The sequence below is a fragment of the Sinocyclocheilus rhinocerous genome, unplaced genomic scaffold, assembly GCF_001515625.1.
Source record: "Sinocyclocheilus rhinocerous isolate Xijiao unplaced genomic scaffold, SAMN03320098_v1.1 scaffold2852, whole genome shotgun sequence".
Classification (NCBI taxonomy): Eukaryota; Metazoa; Chordata; class Actinopteri; order Cypriniformes; family Cyprinidae; genus Sinocyclocheilus; species Sinocyclocheilus rhinocerous.
The window spans coordinates 246989-267382 of NW_015646497.1; the positions used below are offsets into that span (position 1 = coordinate 246989).

A 20394-nucleotide genomic window follows, 5' to 3' on the forward strand; every position below is an offset into this window, starting at 1 on the left:
TTATCACCTTACTTACCCAGTTGATTGATTACATTGATAATTGCAAACATTTTTTGTATTACAAGTTTTCTAAAATGTTAGGTTTAAATATGCAAATGAGTCATTATTTAATGAAATATGCACTCATTTGCATACATTTCTTGTACAAAACTCTAAACACTGGATGATGTCAGTTTGAAAATTCTTGTTTAATTTTTTGACATATTAGAATCAAAAGTTTCTCAAAAGAATCTCATTTTTGTCACTCCATAATTCAGAAAATGCTTAGAACGGACAGAAAACTGATTTTTTTTTTTACAATTTTGGAGGGAATAAAATGTTGTATATAATCAAGCAAATTATATATGAACAGATCCCTCAGTAAAAACCTTCAGGATATAGACAGGAATAAAAATGTAAAGTTTGGTGTGTGTAAGTGCTACTGAAGTGGAGATTTATGGCTCAGTGTAGGAGAAAAAAACTCATTTTGAGAAAACGGCCTTTAAAAATATGCATTGTAATTGAAATCTATTGACACAAATAGTGCTATAAAAGAAACACTTAACAGTGTCTTTTGGATGTTTTCTTTCCACTAGTCTTAAAAACACTTTATGAAAAAAACAAAAAGCCCAAAATCTCAAATTTGACAGGTGCATGAAAAAGCAGTGTTTTTGCCTGCAGTGTCTCCCCTTAAGTATTATATTTTTATATTATTGCTTAATTTTTTCAAATATTATATTTTAAAGGAGCCACGATGCTGTCAAATATAATTTTGTTTTCATTCATTTAGATTTTGTTGAGACAATAAAATGACATACTATTAACTAATAGTCAAACTCATAAAGCATAACTACATAAACTACGAAGAAACAGTTGTAGAATTTTATCTCTTTTATGAAACAGATATAACATTTTATTAGAGCAGAGCTCATGACGCATTGTGTGTTTCAGGTGACCTGCAATCCTGTGCCAAAGTCGGACACACCTTCAACTTCTGTGCAGGAAGTTCAAAGGTCACTGAAGAGAACAGCTCGAATGACCCCGTTATGGAGGATCATGGGTACTAAACCTCACGGCGCCTACTGCCAGAACAACTACGAGTGCTCGACAGGAATATGCAGGTGAATGCATTTTTTCATCAAGTATTTTTTGTCCTGCTAACAATACTTTCAAACATATTTTTGAAACAAGAAATGTAAGAACCGGATCTCAAGTTTTAATTTGTTCCACAGGAAAGGCCACTGTTCCTACAGCCAACCGATTAATTCCTAAAATCAAGACTCCTTCCTTCTCTGATCTGACGTTTCTACACCATCATGCATGACGAGAGCTTGATTCAGTGAGCAACAGGAAGCAACCGAATGTGCAATGCAGTTAATCATCAGTTAGACATATAGTAAGCCACAAATGAGGCAATAGGTAATGTTCTGCAAGACTGTGCTTATCATAAGGTACATAACACGTGGACCTGCACAGTGGTATTGCTATATACAAGAAGCATTATGAGTGGGATTTTCGATAGACATATTTCAGGTGGTGCTGGGAAGGTGATACAGTAGTTTGGGCCAGTTTCCCTGAACCAGATTAAGTCCAGTCCCTGTCCTGGATGTCCATGGAGCAGAGTATAGCCTTTGGCACTAATAGCTCATCTCAGGACTAAGCTTAGTCCAAACATGGAAACTGGTCTGCTGTATTAGATCACGTTACTTGTAAGCTATATATGCAAGTGTAGGCAAACGTGTCTGCTAGTGCCTTAGCTCAACCCAAATGTCGTTGAACCAAAGCTAGTCTGGAGAAAAAGGGACAGAGAAAGTGCAAAGGTTGCCATTATTGATTGTGCCTAGATATTATTAACCATTTGTCTCCATCCTTTGCCTTTATCTGTTTGCTCACGTTTGTTTTATTTAATTTTAGACTCATTTACCTGTCACTATTTATATACAAGTGTCTCCACCTCATCTCATAGATCAGGATTTACAAGCATCGTTTCAGCATGCGACTACTTATTTATTGTATTTCTCTTTTCATTTTGTATGACTCAACAGTTCATTTAAAGCTCTTTTTTATGTATCTGACTATATAAGACTATAAGATTTATATGCTATATTTACTGTACTGTAACTTTATATGTGCATGTCTCATATGAGTGAACTTTAGGGTTCTGAAATAAAAATGTTCTGAGAAAATGGCTTTTATGTCATGAACTCCATTTATTGCATTTGCAGTTGCACAGTTCAATGCACTTTGCCGCAGATCCAGGAAAGAAAAAAAGTAATTCTATAGTGCATTTAAAAATGTCAACATTTGTGAATTTGGCCTGAATAGCTGGACGTCAATCACCGTTATAGATTTGTCATGCAAGCCTCTGTGGTGTGATCAGGGTTTCTGAGCTGAGACCAGAGACACATGCAGCACACAGCAGTCATTTGGCTGATATGGTAGACCTCAAAGAGGTTAGCCAAGCATGTGCAATGCAGATTGGGGACTAATGTTCAGAGACATATAAATCAGATTCTGAGATGATAACAAACACAACAAAAGTAAAATTACACTTTTCAAATGGCAATTCTTTTTCTGGCATTTAGTCATTGACGATTTTGTTGCCAGACAGATAGATCAAGAGATATTAAGATCACGACACATGAAGTCATATGGTGACGTATGTAAGATTTTGAGCAGCAGCTCAGCACTCAGCCTCGGTGTGCTGTTCACACACATTCTGAGTGACACAGAACTCTGGAGTTCACAGAACAGTTAGTGATCGCTGTCATTTCTCCTGATTGGTGTAAATGCTAAACAATAGTAGATGACCCATACCATACTCATGAAGAGCAGTGAAAAATAATACTCTTTCTAAACTGTAAAAAATTATGGTAATTTTAAAGACTGTAAAAATGTCACAGCAAAAACTGTTAATTGGCTGTAAGTTCCCTTACTATTTTCATGTAGAGTTTATGGTACAATTTATGTTGTTAAATGAATGTTTATTGCATAATTTTAGTGGCATGTGTTACCATGATGGTGTTTTGTATTTGTGTGTATGACACTGTGCACCTTTACTTAAAGGGATAGTTCACCCAAAAATGAAAATTCTGTCATCATTTACTCACCCTCATGTCGTTCCAAACCTGTATGAGTTGCTTTCTTATGTTGAACACAAAAGAAGATAGTTTGAAGATTGCTGGTAATCAAACAGTTGGTGGTTGCCATTGACTTCCATAGTATTTCTTTTCCTATGGAAGTCAATGGCAACCACCAACTGTTTGATTACCAGCAATCTTCAAAATATCTTCTTTTGTGTTCAACATAAGAAAGCAACTCATACAGGTTTGGAACGACATGAGGGTGAGTAAATGATGACAGAATTTTCATTTTTGGGTGAACTATCCCTTTAAATCATTAATATAAGCGCACTATGATAGCCATAAAAACACAGTTTGTAAAACCTGAATGGTTTCTTCTCAAATGTTTTGTGATCCCTTGTGGCCACCACTTTGAAAACCATTGCATTTTATGTAGAACACTATGTAGAAAAGGTTAAAACACCAGTTTTGCTTCAGGTGCTTTAAACCAGCATTGTACAACTTGCACGCCACCTGGCAACCAAAACCAAAAACAAAGTTTTCAAATGGCCATGGAATGGAGAATCTATTAAAGCAGTGTATTAAAAGTGGTCAGGTAGCTGCAAATGTTCTTGAAGTAGTTTAAACAGCTTCCATTGTGTTTTTATCGAATTACACAAGCCAGCCACCCCCATGGACAAAAATTTACAAGTGCACAGAACAAAAAATTTCCATCAATACATCTGAAATATACTTTTTTTTTTTACTATTTTCTCTTCCTTCTCCTCCTCCTCCTCATCATCTCAGCAGAACATGTGCAAGGAAGCCTTTTGCAATCAGTCATCATAAGAAAAGAAATGAATGGAATGCTTTGCCCATTTCTCATCTACCAAAAAAGAGAATGTCAGAAAACAGCATTGAGATATAGATAGCATGATTCTGAAGAAAAGTGTGTTTAAATGAACTTGAAGAGCCTGGCAAAGGCACGTATGAATTTTTCTTCCTGCTCTTCCTGGCTCTTAAGTATCGAACTGAATGGAAATACCTAATGACAAAAAGAGAGAAAAATGTACTTTACAATTACATCTGTAGAAGAAACTTGATGTCCATATCTATTATGGATTTTGCCATGGTTGATGTTTCTCTAACATGTTAATAACTTAGTCCTTAGTCCTGTCAACTGAAAGATGCACGTCTATGTTAACATGCATACATAAATAGGACATATTTGGTCACAATCTCTACGATTCGGTTGAAAAGAAAATCGTGAACATCTTCAAGACCGATCACAACACAAAATTGTCAGATTACCCACCCATAATTTCAAATCAAATCTAAAGTTAAAAAGATTTGCTAGTTCAGCTAAATACTTAATTGTTACTCACACATTAAAACATTAGACATTAAATAAAATTAAATATAAAAACGTAAAAGTACTGTCACAAATCAAGCCTCTGTGGCTCCCTCCGATCACCACCAGAGGGAACCGTCACCGGAGTACTAACTGTTCTTAAGGACTTCATTTCCCATCACCCCATGCCTGAGACTGATTACTTGCACAGGTGCTTATCATTATCATGACTATTTAATCAGTGCCTACCTTACCCTCGTTGCGAAGTCTTGTTTTTGCTACTGCTGACATTTCTGAGCGTTTATACCTTGTTTGATTACCTGTTGCCTACCTGGATTGTCTAGACCCGTCTGATCGTTCGCTGCCTGCCTCTTTGACCTTGCATTGTTATTGGATTTACTCTCTTCTCTGTCTGCCGCCTGCCTCGACCCTTTGCATGGACTCAGGTTATGATTCTGCCTTGCCTACGTTACCCCTGTATACTGTTGATTGAACTTTGCCTGTCTATAGTATTTTTTTTCCTACTATGGAAGTCAATGGCAACTACCAACTGTTTGATTACCAGCAATCTTCAAAATATCTTCTTTTGTGTTCAACATAAGAAAGCAACTCATACAGGTTTGGAACGACATGAGGGTGAGTAAATGATGACAGAATTTTCATTTTTGGGTGAACTATCCCTTTAAGTTTGTGGAAATGCTACTTGTGATGAACTTTGATTTGTCATGTGGCTTTCTTTTTACCACCTTATGATGATGTCAGTATATATTAAAGGTGGTGTGGCTTTTTTGTTTGTTTGTTTTGTAAATTACAGTTTTAAACTGAAAAGTTTACAGGTTGTTCTGCAAATATAGTATACATTTTGCTCTCTCTTTTTAAAACCACATCTGCATTTTTTTCTGTAAAAAGGCAAGGATTTTTAAAAATGAACCATCTTAAACATCCCAACGTAATTATAACTTTTCAGAAATAAGTATACACATCAAAATAACAAGCCAAGATTAGCTGTGATAAGACAAAATGTCCAAAATTATTTTGATAGAAATCACCGTTCAGAACTAGAGCTGAGAAGGAGGAGGTGTGAAATTCTGAGATGATGAATGGAGCAGACAGAACAAAATCAGATAGCCTAATTATTCTTGAAACTCAGAGGATAGGCCTACAAGATGAGATGTAAGCAAACAAAGAAATGAACAAATAAACTATTCCTTCAAGTAAATTTAATGATTGGAAATCTGTCTCAGACACATGTTAAGATGTGACTATACTGCCACTAAGTGGGACATGTGCGAGACACATCCTTATTATACTGACGTAAAAAAGTAAATAAGTAGCGCTTTTGGTGACTTTTGTGGAAAGGAAAATAAATGAGTATTGGTCTAAATGTTTATTCATGTAACAAAACCGATTCATAATGTGTTTTTTTTTTTTAAACAAGAAAACTATGACAAAGAATTAGACATAGGTCTACTGATCATTTCATAATAGCAAGAAAATAACCAATTACCCCACATAAATGTATTAAGTGACAAATTAAAACAAATAAGTTGTCAGGGGGGTGATTCATTAAAATGAATTAACAAGGGAATTAACAATGGATTTTAAGTATTTTATATATTAAATTTTTTCTTTCTTGCATCAGTTAAATTTTAAACTGAAATTTTAAACTTTAAATCTGTTTGTGAATTTTTAATTCTCGTTCTTAAACGGTATAATAAATAAGCCAAATCTTTATTTTTGTTTGTCCAAATATCATTAGATAGCCTACTCATGTCAATACAAAGGAATGTGATGTCCTCTCTATTTTAACAAGATGTGTATTATTATTAATTTTTGAGGTTAAAGTTTTTACGACCTTACTCAATCACCCTAAGCTTTTTCAGACTAGTTCATAAACGGTTTTCCTTTTGAAAAAAAGTTTGTCGCTATGAATGTATGCTACATAAGCTCACTGGTGTTATTTTGAAAAGTAGGAAGATCCTCCCAGCAGACTGTAACTGGCTTCAGTATAATCGCGAGTGTGCACGAATAATTTACTTTCCTTCCGGATTTTTTGCCTTTACGTGATCAGGTTTGTTTATATTCGCCGAATCTACGCGAGCTTTTGTCGGAAAAAACACGTATTGTAAACATTGCGAGAGCAGATCACAGTGTTTGGTCATGCAGCGCGAGCGTTTCTAAACACCATGCAGCCGTTTGACAACTTGGTTTCATGTTCGTGCCATAAATCATAAAGGTTTTTCGCAAACTTGCTAAGAACTAAAATGAGGAGTCGCAGCAATTCTGGAGTTAAACTTGACAACTACGCGCGGATAGTTAATCAGACTATTCTGCGTCACCAAGTGAGTGTCTGCATTTCTACACGGACTCCTTTCAACTGTTGATGCTTCACTAAATAGTTCGTGTTTTTACTAAACATGTCTTCATTCTTTATATGTAGATATTTTTGATCTACCATAGTTCTTGGATTTGTATTAATGTAGAGAGAAGAGTAGTGCAGTTTAGTGTTGTGTTAAAAACGTACTATTTTTATGTATAAAAAGATAAAGTGTACAAGTGTATGTTATATCAGGGGCATGGCTTTTGCCACCAAAATAAAATAAAAAAAACTCTTAATTTGTTAATTACTAATTATTCTGAATAGGGCTGGTTTCACAGACAGGGCTTAGAAACACCATGCAGCCGTTTGACAACTTGGTTTCATGTTCGTGCCATAAATCATAAAGGTTTTTCGCAAACTTGCTAAGAACTAAAATGAGGAGTCGCAGCAATTCTGGAGTTAAACTTGACAACTACGCGCGGATAGTTAATCAGACTATTCTGCGTCACCAAGTGAGTGTCTGCATTTCTACACGGACTCCTTTCAACTGTTGATGCTTCACTAAATAGTTCGTGTTTTTACTAAACATGTCTTCATTCTTTATATGTAGATATTTTTGATCTACCATAGTTCTTGGATTTGTATTAATGTAGAGAGAAGAGTAGTGCAGTTTAGTGTTGTGTTAAAAACGTACTATTTTTATGTATAAAAAGATAAAGTGTACAAGTGTATGTTATATCAGGGGCATGGCTTTTGCCACCAAAATAAAATAAAAAAAAACTCTTAATTTGATAATTACTAATTATTCTGAATTTATTTAATTATAGGGCTGGTTTCACAGACAGGGCTTAGACTAAACTAGGATAAGGCCATAGTTCAATCAGGACATTTAAGTAATTTTTTATAAACGTGGCTTAGGGGGGAAACATTACTGGTGTGCATCTTGAGACAAAACAAAGACACTGATATATTTTAAGATCAGTCTGCAAATTTCTTTCAGTTTAAACCGCTCAGACTTACATTTTAGTCTGGGACTAGGCATAAGCCTGGTCTGTGAAACCGGGGGATAGTGTATTTAATTGTATTGATAACTTGTAGGACCCAGTGACAGGTCTGTTACCAGCAAGCAAAGAGCAGCCTGATGCCTGGGTGAGGGACAATGTCTACAGCATCCTGTCTGTCTGGGCTCTCAGTTTGGCTTACAGGAAGAACGCAGACCGCGATGAAGACAAGGCTAAAGCCTATGAGCTTGAGCAGGTACAAATTGGGATTTTTTTTTTGGCAGTGTGTTGGTATTGATTCTGTTGTTACCTGAATGAACTGATTGAGTACTCTTATTAATCCAGTACAGCTTTTAAGATATTTGTTTAGTAACAACATTTGTTCATGAGAACATATACAGAACCCAGAAAGAACCCACAGACTCATTATGGTCTGCTGGATGAATATTTGTGATCACATGAGCACGTGTGGCAACTGGTGTTTCATTTGAATGATCTTACATTAAAATCATACCAAAATATTTACCACGTCCACTGTAGTGTATTATATACTGCCATGCATGTTTTTTTTAAAGAAAGGTCAGTTGTCTTTTCATGTCAGTGTATCTAAGCTGACTCTTTACAGTGGCTCTGAAGTGTCATGTTACTCTTGCCTGTACTATTAAATGAAGAGCTGAAAGGTCACAGTTGAGCATGTGTCCAAGTGTTGTTTTTAAAGGCAGTCTGTGTGTCTTGATCTCTTTTTTTTTCTTTCAGAGTGTGGTGAAGTTAATGAGGGGAATTCTTCAGTGCATCATACGACAGGTACATTAACCCTCAGCCTCCACACTACATGCTTAACAAATAAAAAAGATACAGTAGTAAGATCTACAACAGCCAGACTTGTCTGTACATTCCAAAACAGTAATTTATAGCACCTTCCTGTTTAATTAACGTTTTATTTACCATTCTGTTTATCTGCCTGTAATTTAGGCCATAAAGCCAATAAACATGCATGCATACACTACCCTACACTACATGCTTAACAAATAAAAAAGATACAGTAGTAAGATCTACAACAGCCAGACTTGTCTGTACATTCCAAAACAGTCATTTATAGCACCTTCCTTTTTAATTAACATTTTATTTACCATTCTGTTTATCTGCCTGTAATTTAGGCCATAAGCCAATAAACATGCATGCATACACTACCCTTCTGAAGTTTGGGATCAGTAAGATTTTTTTTTTTTAAAGAAATTAATAATTTTATTCTGTATTTTCATCTATTTCAAATAAATGCTGTTCTTTTAAAATGTATTAAAGAATCCTGAAAATATATATTTTACTTTCCACAAAAATATTAAACAGTTAACTATTTTTAACATTGACAATAAGAAATGTTTCTTGAGCACCAAATCAGCATCATTTGAAGAATCATGTGAAACTGAAGAGTGGAGTAATGGTGCTGCAAAATCAGCTTTGCCATCACTGAAATAAATTACATTTAAAAATATATTAAATTATAAAATGGTTATTTTAAATTATAATAATATTTTACAGTTTTACTGTTTGTACTGTATTTTTTTGATCAAATAAATGCAGCCTTGGTGAGCATAAGAGATTTTCAGAAACATAAAAAAAAAAACTTATATACCCCAAACTTTTAAACTGTAGTGTACATGAAGATGTGCACCCAAATATACAAATGTGCGTACATGGTTATGCAATCTGTCAGTCTCATGCTTCAATTGTGTGTCACTTTGTCTATTATATATTGTCTGAAGTGTTCTTTTGTGCTCTAAAGTGCTCTCTCTTTTCCTCCTACATTTTATCAATGCAGCTGGACAAAGTGGAGAAGTTCAAATACAGTAAGAACACTTTGGACAGCCTCCACGCCAAGTACAACACTAAGACCTGTGCCACTGTGGTGGGTGACAGGGAATGGGGGCATCTCCAGCTTGACGCCACCTCGGTCTATCTTCTCTTCCTGGCTCAGATGACTGCCTCAGGTACTCCAGGTCTCGCTTTAGAGCTCGCCTCATAAGGGCACTCACATCTTCGTCTAAAAGTGTGCAAGTTTTCTTCCTTTTTCCTCTTTTTGTCCACATAATATAGTCTTTAGTAGGCTTGCACAAGTAATCGAATAAATAATAAAGATTATATAGACTTTGATCAACACGCATACATGGAGCCCATCAAATATGGTAAACTGAGGCTCAAACTTGCTTGCTTGATGCATGAGAACAAGTAAGCACAATGCAATCGAATTAATCCACTCGATTCACATGGATTACTATTTGGATTAATCAAACAGATTGACAGACTGATGACAGAATTTTAATTTGTGAGTTACCGGTATCGTTAATTCTGTTAACGACCAAAACCAATCAAAATGAAAGGGAAATAACCAACGATTATGATTTTTGTTGTGATTGTACAGCCCTAAACTAACTATGTCTAACTAGTCATAGAAAACCTGCTAGGGGAGAAATACTGGAGGCTGATTGGACACTGTTAGTTTACTGAGCCTAGCATTAATGGATCTTCTCCCACATATCCTTTGCCATGTCTTGTGTCTTTTTAGGGCTGCACATTGTGTACACTCAGGACGAGGTGGATGTGGTCCAAAATCTGCTGTTTTACATTGAATCTGCATACAAAGTGGCTGTAAGTCACTTACTATCGATCACATAGGCCTTATATGTTTGTGTGTTTTAGTCGTTTTAGTCTGTAATTGACACTCTGTGTCTCTAACTGGCATTTTCTCCTATGATTGTTCAGGACTATGGGATGTGGGAGAGAGGAGACAAAACCAATCAGGGGATCCCCGAGCTTAATGCCAGCTCAATCGGGATGGCTAAAGTGAGTTTAATGAAACAAAATAAACAAAAGAAATGTCCTTCTTTCTGTCATTCTCTTTCTATCACACTCACACACTTCTACCTAATGTTGTCAGTCCTCTTCTGAGCAGCTGAGAATTCTCAGACTGGCATGATGGGGAGGGGGTGTTCATGCCGTGCACTCGTGAACACCGCATATTAATGTGACCCAATGTAACCTCAACATGGCCTCTCTGGTATTAATGTTACTTCCCAGCTTTCCCTGCCAGCTTGTGTCATTTCTGTTTGTTCCTATTGTGACACTTTGCTCAGAGCAGAAAGGTTCTAGTTGTTCTTTCTCTGTCCTTGAAGACTGAGTACCATTCTAAGGTCAGGGAACTAGCCCTTAACCTTGAATTAATACAATGTACTGGTTTGAATTTAGAAAATCTGTAAAAATTAAATTAAATTGTGGCAGCCTCAATGATCTTAACACTGAACATAAGAGTAAAGGTCATCTCTGGCAGAGAAGGTTATGCCTAATTTGTTGTCTGTGGCCCTGGATTTCAGTGCACACTGAATGAATATTGGCTTTGTTGTGACCATTGAATTGAGATTCTTGCCAGGACAGAATACTGTAACAGCCCCTGAATGGACCCTTTGTAACTGCAGGCAGCGCTCGAAGCCCTAGATGACTTGAATCTATTTGGGGCCAAAGGGGGACCTGACTCTGTGGTTCATATCTTAGCAGATGATATCCAGCACTGTCAGGTGAGGCTATAGAGGTTGTAGTGCTCTGAATTTTCCTATGCATGTTTCATCATCAGCTGACTTGATAAAAAATATTAAAATGATTACCATCTCCTTGCTACCACATATTCCACTCAAGTCTATTCTGAGCTCCATGTTGCCCAGAGCTTCAACATCTAAAGAGGTGGAAGCTGGCCTCCTGTCCATCATTTCATATCCAGCTTTTGCTGTGGAAGACATGGAGTTAGTCAATATCACTAAGGAGGAAATTATCTCCAAACTCCAGGTCAGGACTTGATCTCAGACATGAGGAACTTGTTTAACAGCTGTCTGTCTCTCACTGTAGGATGGGGTATATTTGTCACTTGCATCTCTTTTTGTCTGTAGGGAAGATATGGCTGTTGTCGTTTCCTTAGAGATGGCCACAAAACTCCTAAAGAAGTCAGTATATCACACAGTATTTAATACATAGACAAATTGTCTCTTAATAAACTAAATTTAATCTTTTTAATTTGAGTTTACTTTTTAAAATACATGTCCTCTTTTTTTCCAATAGGACCCCAACAGGCTGTACTATGAATCTGCTGAGCTGAAACTTTTTGAAAACATTGAATGTGAGTGGCCACTTTTCTGGACCTACCTGATCTTGGATGGCATCTTTATCAACAGTCCAGAGCAGGTAATTTCATCCAGAATTTTTAGCCAGTCTTGTTCTAGAAATATGAGTGATGTAAATGTGATAAGATGTTTTCTTATCAAACCAATTACAATATATTTTGCATATGTTGTTTAAATTTCATTTGCTTCAACATGTGGCTAAAGTTACTATTATCACAAAATATACAGGTTTTGGGCAGATTTCACAGAAAATGGTCTCGTGTATGATAGGCGTTAAACTATAATTCCATCCAGTCGCATGATATTAAACATGTTTATTACTTTGAACTGATTTTCGAACACATCTTGTTTTCATTTGGCTCTGCAGGAGTTTACTGTATGATTCACAGTTTTGTAATAACTTAGAGTCTGTTCAGATTGTAAAACTCATGTAGTTTATAATACTGGTGCCTTCTGGCAACTAGTCTAGAGATTTCAGCAAAGACGAAGCTTGAGAGAGACTTTCTAGAGGTTAAAAATAAATTTGTGCTGCAGATGCAGGCAGGTTGGATTTCCACATTTCTGTCCTCTCAGGTTCAGGAGTATCGGGAAGCTCTGGAAGGTATCATGATCAAACAGAAAGATGGAATACGGCTGCTGCCTGAACTCTATAGTGTTCCTCCAGATAAGGTGAGAGATTCCTAAATAACCAATTAAACTGATGATTATTTTAAAAAATCTGAATAGCAATGAAATATCACTGGATTAATGTGAATTCAACTTTTTAAATGATTTCAGGTGGATGAAGAGTATGTTAATCCACACACGGTGGAGAGGATCCCAATGGGAAAGTGCCCTCTGAAGTGGGGCCAGTCCCTTTATGTCCTGGGCAATCTTTTAGCAGAGGTGAGAAGTTATAGGTCATGTATTTGCTATACCTCTTCTTTGAAAGCTTTGTACCAAGTTATATTTATGAAAGTATGATAAACACCTCAAAATTCTCTTTTCCTTTCCATTTCAGGGTTTTTTGGCTCCTGGAGAGATAGACCCTTTAAACCGCAGGTTCTCTACCATCCCTAAACCAGATGTTGTTGTACAAGGTATGTTTAAAAAAAAAAATAATGTAACCACTTACACTTTATTCCACGTTATGTATTGCATGTTTCAAATTTACCCTGATGTTTGCATTTTGTTCTGACAAGTGTCCATCCTTGCTGAGAATGAGGATATTAAGGCACTCCTGCAGAAGAATGGGATTGATGTGGAGACAGTGGCAGACATCCACCCCATCAGAGTGCAACCATCTCGAGTTCTCAGCCATATTTACGCTAGACTAGGTAGGAAGTGGTACACCATAAGGTCTCACTTAACACTAGTATGAAGAAATACAAAACATGCTATTATATATAACTCAATGCTGTTAATTTTTTTTTTTTTTGCAGAAAAAAATGTAATTAGGATACATGTGTGTTTATCTTTCTCTAAGGGCGTAATGAGAGACTGGGGCTGACCGGCAGACCTTACCGTAGGATTGGCGTGTTAGGAACCTCCAAGCTTTACATCGTCCGCAACACCATCTTTAGCTTCACACCTCAGGTTCTTCATAATGTGCTGAAATAGGCATGTTTGAGGCTTATGCTGACTTAGAGAGCCACTGATTGTCATGCAGCAAAAGTTAAATAAAAGAAGTTGGTGAGGCAGAAAGCCAGAGAAAAATAGTCAAAGCTTTTAAAATGTATGCTAAATGCCAAATGTTTTTTCATATTCTCTCTTGTCTTTTCACATTATTTGTCCTAATTTCTCTGTGTTTGTTACTTCCCTGTAGTTCATAGATCATCAGCAGTTCTATCTGGCTCTGGACAACAAGATGATCGTGGAAATGTTGCGGACTGACCTGTCCTACCTCTCCTCTCGCTGGAGGATGACTGGCCGTCCTACCGTCACCTTTCCCATTTCCCAGACCATGCTTAGTGAGTGAAAACTGGCACCTCTAATAATGTGGAGTCATCTCCACAAATGTTAAATGTGAGGTGTGAAGTTCTTTCCTCAATTTTTTTGTGTGTGACTTCTTAGACCATGAATACACAGACTTGGACCCTGCTGTGCTGGCTACCCTTAAGAAACTACAGGATGGGTACTTTGGAGGGGCAAGGTCAGACAATGAGGCTATAAATAAATGTAATGTCATCAACAATACATTTTCAAGGGCAGTCTCGGCTTACTTGCTTGCTGCTCTCAATTTTGCTAGGATCCAGACTGGCAAGTTATCTGAGTTCCTGACCACATCTTGTTGCGCTCATCTGAGCTTCCTCGATAGTGGTAAGACACGCTCCAATAGGGGCTGGGATGAAGATGATGATGTTGAGGACGGCTACTTTAGAGGTGCTGTGCATGACCTGAGCTTCAATGATGGTAAGGGGAAATAATATCCTGATGAAGAGATTTTGTTTGACGATGACTTCTGAATTGGTCAAATACTGATGTTGGTCATTTTGGAGATGAAGTCCTTGATGTAGGGTTGTGATTTGAATAGCTCACATTGATAAACTCTTAGTTCTTTGTGTTTTCTATTATTTTAGTTATTAGGAATCATTTGCATTTTCCTCTTTCATGCATTTTACTTGACCTTTTTAGGTATAGACTACATTTTTAGCATAAAAGTTCCCAAATTTTATTTATTTGGATCTCTTTGGATCCAGTCTTTAGGGAGACCTTGTAACTAAATGATCTAAACAGTTTGCATAATGAAGAATTTTCTGTAGGAAACATTTACACATCTCTGACCTTTGACTCTTCTGGTTTACTTTGGCATCTCAGCCTTTTTCTCTGCCATCATTGCAAGTTGTGTTATCATTGTGATTTTTATGTTGATCATTTGCAGTGAGCACTTGCGGTGTGAAAACAGCATTATTTTGCTCAAAATGTGTGCATTTTTTATATTAATTTATTTTGCATTTTATTCAAGGATCTATGACATTTCTGGTGAGGAATGAAATGGAGGATTGATTACAAATGAACAGTCTGGGTTATCAAGCTTGAATTATTCTCTAAGGAATGCATTTACACTTGGACTGGAGGCTGTAATGTCACAAAAGCACTTTAATTTGGTGCATTGCTAAATGCTTTCCTTGAATGTCTTGCTGCTTATTGTCGCCCCCAATCCAACAAACTCTCTTTTTTTCATGTCTTTCTTTCAAATCCTGATTCCTAACCCTTTTTTCTCAGATACAGATGATCTAGCACAATACCTAGACCAGCTGTTGACTGCAGCGGTGCCTCAGCGGGGGCTCAGAGTCGAGGCACAGGCAAAAGGACTGAGTCGCTTCAAGGCTGCAGCCACTAAGACACGTGAGATGGTGTCTCTCATGAACAAAGCCAAGGAGCTCCAAATCCACAGTGAGCTGAACCAATATCAACCACTGCTGTGCTCAAACTGAAATCATACTTGTTGAAGGGTAATATTTAGGGATGCAACAACTAGTCTTTAATGGAATTGATCAACAATGAATTACAAAATTGATTAGTCGGTCTTTTTGCTCGTATATCATTGCAGTAGTAAAAATGCAAGCATGGGAGGATGTTACATTAAAATAGTTAAAAAGCTTAACTGTATAGTTTTATGTGGCCAGGTTACATCAAGTGCTTTGACAGATTAGCAGTTCGAGATACCTGATGCCTTTTTAACTTGAATGGGGGTAGTTCAACAAAAAATAAATTCTGTCATCATGTAATTACCACCATGTCATTTCATTACCATTTACTTCCATTGTATGGACAAGACAAGACAAGACAAAACATTTCTCAAAATATATTTTTTTCTACAGGGGAAAGAAATTTGTACAGGTTTAGAATGACATGATGGTGAGTAAATGATGACAGAATTGTCCTTTTTAAAAAAAACGAGGCATAATAAAAATACAAAGAAACTGTAGTTTGATAGCAACACAAAATCAATTAGGCATCTGTCTAACAAGGCAAAGAGTACACCATTTGTCTTTATACCATTTCCATTCATTTCTTCCTGTCTTTTTCTGTTTCTTGGTTTCTTGTCTGTTTTCAGATGTGAACATGTATCTTCCCAATAAACTTTTCCACTCCCCTCAGCCTGCGCTTAATCTAAAAGATTTCCCAGGACAACGTACAAGTCATGTGTGTATATGCACGCACACAAAGGATCTTTTAAAAATGCAAAACTGAGAGGACAGAAACCTTTTTAATATGTTTCATTGATCTCTGTAGAGTCCCGAGGTGCTCGTGTCCTCTGAGTGTAACCTGCATCGGGACACTCATCATGGCGGCATTGACTACAGTGGTCTAGTCCAGGCGCTTAAAGATACTCAGAGCCTTCATGACCAGGCCGACATCCTCTACATCCTTTTCAAAGACAAGTAAATCCAATGCCATATTTGAATCAAAGTTATAAGAGTTGTCTATACTTTTTTGTATTCAGTCTAATGTGTGTTCTCACAGGGGAATGGACTGGGACACCCAGCTGCATGGGAAAGTCACCACTGTCAAGAGTTTGCTGGTGGAGCTGTATGAGAAGGCGGGAGATCTGCGTTGCTGGGATCTCATCCGTATGATTTCAGGCATGCTCCGCAAGAAAGTGGAGGAACTGGACTGGGTAAAGATCTAAATGCTAGCTTGTGGAAAAGAAACTATAACATCGGCTGATATTTGCATTCCTCTTTTCCAAGAAATGTTACATATGCTGTTTTTGTTAGATTGGCACTCTAAATTCACAGGATGTGTGTATATTGTATATCCTTCATGAATTGTTCTGTATTTTGCCTGATGGTCATGTTTGTAGGCCTGCTCAGATTTGCTGGCCCATCAAAAGCACTTGACAGTGGGTTTACCGCCGGAGCCCAGAGAGAAGACCATTACTGCGTGAGTTTTCATAGTCATTCACAGTGCAGATGACACCAAAATGCTGTACTATATTGTTAGCATGTGGGTGATCTGGATGTTTCTCTGCAGGCCTTTGCCACCTGACCAATTGGCCTTACTTATTGATCAAGCCAGCGAGAACGACATTACTGTTGCCATCCTCACACAGGTTACATGCAAACATACACTGATGTGACACTACCATTCAAAGGTTTGGGGTCAGCAAAATATACTTTTAACAAATTAAGGATGCATTATATTGATCAGAAGTGACAGTAAAGACATTTATGTTCTTACAAAAGATTTCTAGTTCATAGAAATGCATCATGGTTTCTTTCAAAAACACAAAAAAATCTTAACAACCCTAAACTTATGAACAGTAGTTTGTGAAAATTCTTTGACCAAGCAAACATAAAATCTGTAAACTTTATGAGACTAATATGTTCATATCGATGGTGCAAAGATTAATCAAATTAGCCAAAATATTTCATAAACATCTCAGATTCTATAAAACTTTCTATGAAATTATGTGCGTACTGATTCCATTCAGGCCTTGCTTATAAAATGTTTGGTCACACTGTATTTTAAGGCCCAAGTCTCGCTATTAAGAAACCATTAACTACAACTTTTTCCTCAAACTCCGGATTTTCTGCTAATTAATAGTTAGTAAGATAGTTGTTAAGTTTAGGTATTGGGTAGGATTAGGGATGTTGAATATGGTCATGCAGAATATGCGCTTTATAAATACTAATAAACAGCCAATATGTTAATAATAGGCATGCTAATAAGCAACTAGTTATTAGTGAGAATCGGTCCCTATACTAAAGTGCTACCAAAAGTTTTTTGATCTTTTAATTTGTGTGAGATCATTTTTGCTTTCAATATAAGTGTTTGTTTTTGTGTATGCATTAGGAGATCATAGTGTACCTAGCAATGATCATCAGAACACAGCCCAGTTTGTTCAGTGAGATGTTTCGGCTGAGGATTGGCCTCATCATTCAAGTTATGGCAACTGAGCTGGCCCAGTCTCTAAACTGCTCAGGTACTGCATTTATCATTCATCGTGTATTCATAGAGCATTTTAGGAAGTTTGAGAATGTGCTTTTAATTTCTAAGCAAAAACTATACGTTTTATGTGTGTCAAAGGTGAGGAGGCAACTGAGAGTCTGATGAAACTGAGTCCCTCCGAGTTGAAGAATCTTCTCCACCACATTTTGAGTGGCAAAGAATTTGGTGTTCAGAGAAGTGGTGAGTGACTTCATGAGAATTACTGTGTTGTGTGGTTTGTGTAAAACTTTGAGTTTAGCATTGATAGCTAATATTCTATGATTGGTTTGGTTGGCTGGATGTGTGCATGCTGGCTGTTCAGTTCGTTCAGTTGAGCCCGGCACCAGTCCTGTTATCTCCATCCACGAGGTCGGCAATGTTGGTGCTACCAAGAGTGAGCGTGCAGGCATCAGCAAACTGAAGAGTGACATGAAGATGGTAGGTGACCGCACATCCTGACTAAAGAAACAAAAACATACAGAGGCCAGATATTACAAAGGCACAATTAAATTAAGTTGTGTGAACATTCTAGAGACCATATATGTCATGACTCTGTTTAATAGTTTTTAAATATTTTCAACTGGAAGAACTTCAACTTTCATGGTCGATCCAAAGTAAGGTGATGTGTCTAATGAGCTGTGACTCAGTCTCATGTACTGGTCTAATCTCAAATTAACTTCAAGAAACTCAAAGTCAAGATACAAACTGACATTAGTTGCTTAATTTGGTGGGTTAATTATCTTAATGCTGTGGGAGGAAATCCATGGTACATCTGAAGTTTGAATCTGTGTGTCACGTGAAGGAGAATATACAGGTTTCATGGGGTCTGAAGGTGCATGGCAAGGTGTTTAATTCCACAGGTGATGTGAATATAGTTGTTGAATGAGGCTTAAAAGATTTTTTTGTCATGTAGGAAGTTCATGAAACTGACCACCCCCATTGCTGTCTGTCTTTTCCCTTTGTAGACATTTTCAGGTCAATCCTTCGACACTGAGCACGTGGAGTCAGGGGTAAGTTCTCAGTTCTTAAAAGTCCTATTCAAATTTTTTGAGATGTACCTGTAAGTAGATAAATTTACCTGTTCAGCATTGAAAAGGAAAACTTATCGGCTTACTACTAGTCAGCCTTTTATTAGTCCACACATCCTCTGTGTTTATAGTTGCACCCTTGCAAACTATTCGAACTCAAAAATTCCATCTTGTAGATTTTAAATTAAGATTGAAAGGATTTCGGTCATGTGATTGTGATATAGTTCATTTTTAGTCTATGTTTAGGTTTCTACTTCTGGCAGTTGTATTTAGGCTTCAAAATTCATAAAAGTTGTGATCATGACTTTTGGGTTAGCCTACAAAAATACATAATCTCTGCACACATTATTTGGCCAAGAAATACAAAGTTATTATAATAAACTAGATGCTCCACATTCCCACCACCTTTCTTTAATGATGTTCCCATATACCAGGATGCTACTTCCCTTAACCATGTTATTAAATCAAGTCAAACTTGGTGTCAGTAAACACCAGAATGAAGTCACATGCCTTCCCAGTCACCAGATTTTTTTTTGAAACAGATATACATTTTCTTCATGTCTTGAGTAGTGTTGCAATATACAAATACACTGTTCAATACTTGAATGACATTTATGCAAGAATTACAAGTTCTGAAGGCAAAGGGGTGACCTACTTGTAATTTAGTTCTCAAGTCAACAGCTGTTTTTATTAGTTGCCTAATAGGCATAATGTTGTTGTTTAAAGGTGCATCACTAGTATGTCTTACTACCAAACAGTTTCACAGATTGTTGACCTGTGCTAATAATTTGTGACTTACAGAGGTACCGGATGCCTTCAATCGATGCATTTGACAGCTCAATCAGTGTTGGTGCATCCCGGGACAGTCGGCAGGGCCAGTGGCTGCGCAGAAGAAGGCTTGATGGTGCGCTCAACAGAGTTCCTGTAGGCTTCTATCAAAAAGTCTGGAAGATTCTGCAGAAGGTTGGAAGAATTTGAGAGGAAATTGTTATGCTAATAACATTAAATGGACTGTAAAACACACAGCAAAAGTTTTTTATGCAGAAGAGTGGGCTATATTAATTTATTGTTTTGTTTGTTTTTTGCCCACAGTGTCATGGCCTTTCAATAGAAGGCTTTGTGCTCCCATCTTCTACTACAAGAGAGGTTTAGGACCATTAAAAGTGTCTTAAAAACCATTTCACCAGTTCCTCTCATTGCTTTCTGTGGCACTGACTGTATCTCTCCCTCTCTCCAGATGACCCCGGGTGAGATTAAGTTTGCGGTACATGTGGAAAGGGTGCTGAACCGTGTCCCTCAGCCTGAATATAGGCAGCTGCTGGTCGAAGGGATCCTGGTACTTACAATGCTGGCTGATGTGGACATTCAAAGCATTGGCAGCATCATCCACATAGAGAAGATAGTTCACATTGCCAATGACATGTTCTACAAGGACCAGGTATGGGTATTTATCTGAAATGTTTTCAGTAACATGATTTCACCTGGTATTTATTATCATCAAATGTTAATTAATTTCCTTTCGCTGCTGCAGAAGGATCTTGGTGCAGAGGACAGTATTTTAGAAAAGGATC

General features: G+C 37.1%; 2 protein-coding genes across 3 annotated transcripts in view; both read left to right on the forward strand.

Annotated features, from left to right (window-relative positions):
• LOC107707903 (liver-expressed antimicrobial peptide 2-like) overlaps positions 1-2186 on the forward strand; it is a 4445-nt gene extending 2259 nt beyond the window's left edge. Inside the window, exons 2-3 of the mRNA XM_016512014.1 lie at positions 931-1100; positions 1212-2186. Of these exons, the coding sequence (XP_016367500.1) occupies positions 931-1100; positions 1212-1251 (210 nt within the window). The 3' untranslated portion in view covers positions 1252-2186. The remainder of the gene's footprint in view (positions 1-930; positions 1101-1211) is intronic.
• Positions 2187-7067: 4881 nt separating this feature from the next.
• Positions 7068-20394, forward strand: part of LOC107707917 (phosphorylase b kinase regulatory subunit alpha, skeletal muscle isoform-like) — a 16037-nt gene continuing 2710 nt past the window's right edge. Inside the window, exons 1-32 of one of the 2 annotated variants that reach the window (XM_016512041.1) lie at positions 7068-7224; positions 7811-7969; positions 8470-8517; positions 9533-9701; positions 10277-10359; positions 10474-10554; positions 11184-11282; positions 11401-11547; positions 11649-11702; positions 11818-11940; positions 12453-12548; positions 12657-12764; positions 12880-12958; positions 13061-13195; positions 13345-13454; positions 13684-13828; positions 13932-14010; positions 14107-14270; positions 15084-15254; positions 15919-16007; positions 16098-16246; positions 16329-16482; positions 16669-16748; positions 16839-16917; positions 17661-17790; positions 17895-17996; positions 18118-18233; positions 18376-18414; positions 18761-18805; positions 19625-19786; positions 19916-19969; positions 20061-20261. In XM_016512041.1, coding sequence (XP_016367527.1) covers positions 7147-7224; positions 7811-7969; positions 8470-8517; positions 9533-9701; positions 10277-10359; positions 10474-10554; positions 11184-11282; positions 11401-11547; positions 11649-11702; positions 11818-11940; positions 12453-12548; positions 12657-12764; positions 12880-12958; positions 13061-13195; positions 13345-13454; positions 13684-13828; positions 13932-14010; positions 14107-14270; positions 15084-15254; positions 15919-16007; positions 16098-16246; positions 16329-16482; positions 16669-16748; positions 16839-16917; positions 17661-17790; positions 17895-17996; positions 18118-18233; positions 18376-18414; positions 18761-18805; positions 19625-19786; positions 19916-19969; positions 20061-20261 — 3528 coding nt within the window. In that variant the 5' untranslated portion in view covers positions 7068-7146. Of the gene's footprint in view, positions 7225-7810; positions 7970-8469; positions 8518-9532; positions 9702-10276; positions 10360-10473; positions 10555-11183; positions 11283-11400; positions 11548-11648; positions 11703-11817; positions 11941-12452; positions 12549-12656; positions 12765-12879; positions 12959-13060; positions 13196-13344; positions 13455-13683; positions 13829-13931; positions 14011-14106; positions 14271-15083; positions 15255-15918; positions 16008-16097; positions 16247-16328; positions 16483-16668; positions 16749-16838; positions 16918-17660; positions 17791-17894; positions 17997-18117; positions 18234-18375; positions 18415-18597; positions 18656-18760; positions 18806-19624; positions 19787-19915; positions 19970-20060; positions 20262-20394 lie in introns of those variants that run through there. The other variant, XM_016512040.1, reaches the window with a different exon arrangement.